At 36.3% G+C, this 7323-nt stretch overlaps 1 protein-coding gene across 1 annotated transcript in view; it reads left to right on the top strand.

Annotated features, from left to right (window-relative positions):
* The window catches only part of LOC107727527 (parafibromin), a 49983-nt gene that overhangs the window by 40172 nt on the left and 2488 nt on the right, over window positions 1–7323 (top strand). Inside the window, exons 12-14 of the mRNA XM_016537417.1 lie at window positions 2231–2266; window positions 2672–2759; window positions 5848–6009. Of these exons, the coding sequence (XP_016392903.1) occupies window positions 2231–2266; window positions 2672–2759; window positions 5848–6009 (286 nt within the window). The remainder of the gene's footprint in view (window positions 1–2230; window positions 2267–2671; window positions 2760–5847; window positions 6010–7323) is intronic.

Genomic DNA, 7323 nt, shown 5'->3' with positions numbered 1-7323 from the left:
CAAACTTTGGAAAAATAATATTTGTGGCACTTAGACAGGTATGTTCTATGTCGTTGTTTTGACAAGTAAACAAGATACATTTCTAGTTTCAATATTATTTGTTCTTCAGACATTCCTCTTTAAAAGAAAAGAAGCGTCATATTTTTGCAAAGTGACCCACGTTTGGTTTTTGACCATTGAAAATGTGTACAATTTAACGATTTACTCCTGAAAGCCATATTGATATTCCAATATCTCTGGAACCAAACCATACAGGGCCTTAAAAATGAAGATGCCAAAAGGAAAGTTTAAGACCCAATATCTAAAAGGGCATTGTTATCTTTAAAGTCCCCCTGTAGTGAAAATCAAGTTTTTTTTATGTTGTTTATTTGTCTGTGGTGTTTTTAATATGCTTTTAGACAAACCATGTGTCAATCCATTAATCAACACCATTGCTGAATATTTTCTCCTTAATACTGTAGTTTCCCAAAGGCTGTCCCAGAAACGTGGTTTGAAACCGCCCTCGGTTTGCTACGTCACCATTCAATAACCAATCACGTCAAGGGATCGATTCCTATCACTAGCATGCAAATATACCAATACCAGAACAAAAACAAATTAGAGCAAAAAACCCATGAAGCCGTGGTTTAATGTGAATTTAGAACCGCTAAATAGTTTTATCAGTCATTATCCATGTATGCCATTGTTTCGCGTTTACTACAGTTCAGTGGATCAGGAGGCACTGGCTGGTTTGACTTAGTGGAGGCGGGGCTAATTTGCATATTCATAGATCCGCGTATAGTAAATGAGGCAAGGGTGTAGAGTTATATTCAAGCTATTTTAAGGCATAAGAATTATTTTCATAAGAAAAAACATTTAAATGCCATTTTGATGATAATATATAAAATATTTGACTACAGGGGGACTTTAAAGCTTTTGAGTTACAGGCATGCAAACTTTGGGGGGAAAACAAACTTAGTGCTGTTTCATTTTGGATAGGTCGCCATTGGCACATAATGCAATGAAGATTTTACTAATAGACCTACCAATCTCTGTGTAAAAGTAGCCCAACATTATGGTGCTGCCATCTTTCTGAAATCATTTTTACTCCCCTGTAATTTAGTTCTGAATCTCAGGTGAAAATTGCCATTTTGACCCCCCTCTACAAAACAGTGGATTACTCAGTAAATATCCAACCATGACATTTAATATTTTATATTAATGAGATTAATGATTAATAAGAAATGTTCATCCAATAAAACGCTCGTTCCGAGCGTTTTTATTGGCTTTCCTGCCTGCCTGTCAACATGTGTATTTGCATACCTCTACGCACCCTGTTTGCGCAGACAGGATACTTCATCAGTGCGTTCACGTACGCTGTGCAGACAGAGCGAGAATGGCAGACAAACATCAACATCCTGATCTTCCTTCCTGGTCTTGTAGTACTTTTACTGGTCGTCTGATCTGGTGTACGTTAATGCGTTCAGGGGGCATGACTTTGTACGCGATTTGCAGGGAGGGTGGGACGTTCCCTTTCAGTGCTATCAGGCTAAAGTTAGCATTTTCCAAGATCTCCTACTGCACCTTTAATAAAACAAAAAAATGTTGAAAATTAGTCAACGAAATTTGTTTATTTAAATGTAGCTAAAATAAATTGATTGCAACCACTAACCTTGAAAAAATTTAGTAAATTCAATTAATCTTTTTTCCGTGTAGCTGAAAAGCTTCACTTAATGATCAGTGAGTTTGTTGTTTTAACTGAAACTTACGTAGCATAAAACCTGTTTAAAGAGATTATCATTCCATTTGTTGACAGTAGTGGCACTGGAAATTACACACTTCACCCTCTTCTTGACTACGTAAGATCAAGAATGTCTAAAAAAAAATAATCTGAACATTCATCTAATCGCTCATCTAAAGCATTTACGCGCTGACACAAACCAATGTTTATGTACCTGCAGTATGATACGTGAGGAATGTTTTGTACAAAGCTTTGACACACTCTATCTCCTCTTTGATAAACGATCAATGCTCTTTTAAGCTTGAGATGGCATTGCAAAGCACAAATTGTCCTGCATCTGCATCATTTTAGACACACGTATGAAATGTTAAACATGTTCATCTAATGACTACAAATGTTCATAGTAGTAGCATGTGCATAAATTTTTTTTTAAAAATTTTCAAGTTATTTCTGGCCAGAATAACAATGTGTCCATATTTGGTTTGTTTGTTTGTTTTGTCTTGTCTTTAGTCTCTCAAGCAAGACCCCTGCCTAACCAAAAGAAAGGTATGTCTTTAACTACATGAATGAGGAAAGGAAATATACTGTTTTGAACAAGCATATTTTTATAATCGGTCTTTATCAATGTATATGGTTTTATACCAATATTTAGTGTAAAAAAATCTTTCTCTAGAATATATATTTAGTGTGTGTTTATGTATGTATGTGTGTGTGTGTGTGTGTGTGTATATATATATGTATATATATATATATATATACACACACGCACAAGTTGACTAGATCATCTTGTCGAGTAAAAGCTTTTTTGTGTGTGTGAATTATTTTTTAAAACCTACATTGCAATGTCTTATTTTTAAAATGCATTTATTATTATGCATTTCTCATTGTGCAGGATCACTGCAGTTAGCTGGTTTATTTTTAACAACAACAACAAAAAATTTTTTTTTCCAGGTTCTAGAACTCCCATTATCATCATCCCTGCAGCTACAACATCTTTAATCACAATGCTCAACGCCAAGGATCTCTTACAGGACCTCAAGTAAGCGCTGATTAGATGATTCATAGGAAAGTTACGACTAAATTCAATCGGCTGTTAAATTAAGTTCAAATTTTTATCAAAAAACAAACGCCCTTGTTTGATGTTTTTAGTCAAAACTGATATGAAGCCATTCTTAGAAGAACATAAAGTGATAGGTCACCGTGAAAAGTTAACGAACTCTGACCAGTCAAACCAGTTGTTCTTGGGCGCCAGGTTTGGCTAAAAAGGCCATTGGGTCGGTCATCTGATCTAGCTGGCTTTATTGGGAATATGTTCACTCGTCTTCCTCTTCCCTAGACAGGAGAAAAAATTTGTTTCAGAACTATTAAGAAATGAGGAAGTTGAATGAGAGAAATATGCTTGGACTGATAAAATGCTTTTTGCCAAAAATGGTGATAGATGGAAAAAGTGAGATGATGGTCTGTTTGTGAGGGTGATTTCCTGAAGGCGATCTAAAACGGTGGTATGAGCTTGGTTTGGACATTTTATCCATGATGAAAAAATCTGTTGTCTGTGATGATGCCGGTTATGTAAATACGTCTCAAAATGGAGGGTTATTCTATCATGTGCATCTGTTTATCTACAATATTGCATTCCACCTGAACTACCTGTGAGAATATCAACTGGCACCACACACACGCAAATTTCAGAGAGAAGTGAGGCAGTGGCTGATGCTTGAATAACACTTCTGTGAAGAAATGATCTGGCACACACACTCACATGCGTTTCACCTCAGCCATGCCTCATCTCCTATATATTACTAGTTATAGCATGAAATAAACATGAATGAGCATGGAAGGTATGTCGACACATACATTGTATTACTGCCGCCTTTATTCTTGCCACCAAAATTTTTTTACACTTTTAAAAATAAATGGCAGAATTTGCGGTTAGTGTTTATTGGTGAGTTAACCAAATTATTAATCAACTAATCAGAAGAAAATTAATATATTTATTGAGGAAAATTTTGTTAAATGGGTTTGTTTATTTTCAGGTTGAAAGTAGATTTTGAATAACAGATTTGTCATGTGACACTATTGCACCATCATTGTGATTTGTGTGGAATGCAAAGGATTCTGTTAACCAAGTTGAAAATTTCCTGGAAGCAGAATGAACAAAGCTGTCATGGGCAAGAAAGGTGGAAGGGAGGGTCTGCGAAGAGTCACAGGGAATGAAAGGAGAACCTCATTAAGTCAAAAAAGCATGTAGATTCAGTCCTTGAAGCGATACACTGTCATTCATTTACACATTGACATGCATACACACACACACACACACACACACACACACATGTGTGTGTCTAATGTATGAGTCACTGCCAACAGATTGTCTTGTAACTTTCTCCATCCAAAGAAGTCCTCCTTCCCTTTAAAAACTAATTGGACTGCTCTTAATTCATCTGTCTGATGTCTAACTTCTTGACTTGCGACAATGGAAAATGCCTTAATGAAATTTAACAATGTTAAACATTTAATTAATTTTAAACAATGACTACTTTGTTAATATTCATATTTTGGCATACATAAAGTGAAATGACTATGAATGAAAAATGACAGAATTGTGACATACAATCTTACAATACAATCTATACATATGACATACATAGTAATACAGATAGGTTAATTATGATCTTATCATATCTCACACACACTGCAGCGTTGCCATTACTAGTTTAGAGCACTGACACACTGTGTTGAAACAATCACGTACAGTATGTTTATGCTTATTTTGGATAAAACTTCAAGTTCTGTCGAGTTTGGAAAATACACCACAATCATCAGAATATCTCTTCTCCTGTCTCTGAAAATATCCAGATTTTGAAATCATCCCACGGACTCTCATTTTAACAGGCGTTTCAGTCAACTAGATGTTTACAGCACATCGCTAAAATATACATAACCGGAAATAACTTAAGTTGTATTATTTCAAAACAGAAGTGCGTCATGAGGCTCAGTGCGAGTAGTCCATTGACATTGCCTTGTATACAGATGTGAAATGCATGTCCAGAATTCACTAGGTATATACAAGGTGTAGGTTGGGTTTTAACATTTAATAATAACAATTTAGGATCAGAAGAGTGATTCTTGCAGTTTCTGCTAATATTTCTTCTGCACTGACATCTTTTGGGATAGAACGTGTAAAGTTTAAGCTGCTCTCAGGTAGTGGTCGACCGATATTTGGCATTTTTCAAATATCGGCATCGGCCGATAAGTTTTTCTGTTTGGCCAATGCGTTTGTGGCGGTACTTTTATTTTGACTGCGCGGAGAACGGCAGCGCCTGAACCACACAGTGCTCACATTCTCCCTCTTTTTTGCTGTCGTCGTTAACAGTTCTGTCCACGGAACTGTTAAACAAAGGAATTAAAATGTACTGTTATACAAAAAAGTATTATAACGATTTCTCCCTCTTGTTTGCTGTCGTCGTTAACAGTTCTGTCCACGGAACTGTTAAACAAAGGAATTAAAATGTACTAGGAGAAGAGTTCAGCTTCACGGAGACGCGCGATCGACAAACTTTAAACTTGTGATTTCAAATTATGCTGCGCTTCATGCTTTTGCCCAATGTCATATTCATGTCATTTTCACTGTGTGGTGTATGTAAAATGAGTGTTACCTTGGCTTTGTTTGAAAAAATGTTATTCCCAATGCACACAAACTTCCCAGAGTGCTCTGTTGGTTACAGTGTTTACTTCCTTTTTAAATTATATTTTTATTAAATATTTGTTTATTTGTGAAAATACTTTGTCATTCAAAGTATAAGCATGTTTATTTTACACATTTATTTTTTAATCCATTTTCAAATGATTTCAAATTTCTTAAATATTAAATAAAATTATATCGGCTTTATATCGGCCATCGGCCACCCTGCTTTCCAAGATATCCGCATCGGCTGTCAAAAAACCAATATTGGTCGACCACTACCCTCAGGCCTGTGCACGTACCTTCAGAGGTGATTCACATGAGAGGGAACCAAGAGTTTTATCCTCTGTGCATGCAATTGTGTGTTAGACAGTGTCTGAAGACATTCAATGATGAATGCATATAAAATGTATTTTATCTGGCTGCTAAAATAGTTTTTTCTTGGCAGGTTTGTCACAACAGAGGATAAGAAGAAGCTGGGCACTCAGAGGGACAACGAGGTTCTGCTGCAGAGACGTAAAGATCAAGTTCAGCCAGGCGGTGCCAACATCAGTGTCACAGTACCCTACAGAGTGATCGACCAGCCGCTCAAACTCGCCCCACAGGACTGGTGAGCTCATCTAGCGCAGTGGCCATCATTTTCAATCAACAGGATTTGCCTGGTTCATATTGGACTTTGTTAATAATAGATCCATTCCAAAACCTGATGATTGAATTGATTCAACAAATTTATTTATTTTTTTACCAAAAAAAAACATTTCAATAGTTTATTTAATAGTCAATTAAGCATTTTTTTTAAATAATCAACGCTCAGTTGTATATAAATATTTCAATTGCACAATCTTTGTGTACAATTTTTAATATTTTCTACTCCAGTTCACTGTGGTTATAAAAACATCAAGTTGTGGCTGTAATAACTTGTTTTCATGACAGATTTATTCAAACGTACTTTAAATAATGAAGACATCCCTAACAGGTTAAGTACAATATAATGAATATGTCATATAATGCATATTTTTAGCAAAATCCTGTGAAGGTATATTGTTGTCTTTGCGGCTTTTAACAAATATAACAAAAGGCACAAAGCTTATTGCAATTATTTGATGGTAGGTGTGCTATGAGTAATGCTTAGTGATGTTTTTATCACTCAACTTTAAAGAACAATGTTGTGGTTTTAATAATCGATAACGGTTCATCAAAATGAAGATGAATTAAAATTGAGAAATCAATATTGTCAGATTAGACCTAGCATCCACACAGCAGACTTGTTTAGCTGTTGAGGTTTATCCATGTTGTTTTCTCGAAATAGATGCTCACAGTAGAGGTCTACACGGAGGACCCGAGGACCCGGGACCCGACCCGGGATCCGTACGGGTTCGGGGCTATATTTTAAATGGTCAGCCGGGTCCGGGTCGGGTCCCAATCTATTACTTCGGGTCCCGGGTCTGTTTAACATTGTGTGTAATACCCGAGTCGATCGGACTCGGAGAACACCCGGCCGTTATCAGAGTCAGTCAGCGCTGTGCGTGTGTTGTTTTGTAACTTTCAACTTGTAAAATTAGGATGAGAAAAGTGTGAGTCGGTAATTTGAAATAAGGTGGGAAAAAAAAACCACGAGCGACGTCATCAGAAGCAGGGTGGGCGGAGTTAATGCACACGCACGGTGATAATGGATACCTTCATGAGTGATGTGAGTTATTATTGATTATTTTTTTAAATAATATTATGAATGAACCGTCTTGTTGTTATATCTAAAATTTTTGCTCAGACTCGGCTCAGAGAGCACAGAGATGATAGCAAATAAGTAAAGCTAACGTCAGCAGCCATGGCACTGGACGAGCAATCGTTATTATAATCCAAATGGGCAAACAGTCTAAATTATTATGCAAGTTGACTCGAGATACAAAAAAAATGCAAAACTGCA

The sequence above is a fragment of the Sinocyclocheilus rhinocerous genome, unplaced genomic scaffold, assembly GCF_001515625.1.
Source record: "Sinocyclocheilus rhinocerous isolate Xijiao unplaced genomic scaffold, SAMN03320098_v1.1 scaffold306, whole genome shotgun sequence".
Taxonomy (NCBI): domain Eukaryota; kingdom Metazoa; phylum Chordata; class Actinopteri; order Cypriniformes; family Cyprinidae; genus Sinocyclocheilus; species Sinocyclocheilus rhinocerous.
This window is presented reverse-complemented; position numbering and strand designations above follow the sequence as displayed.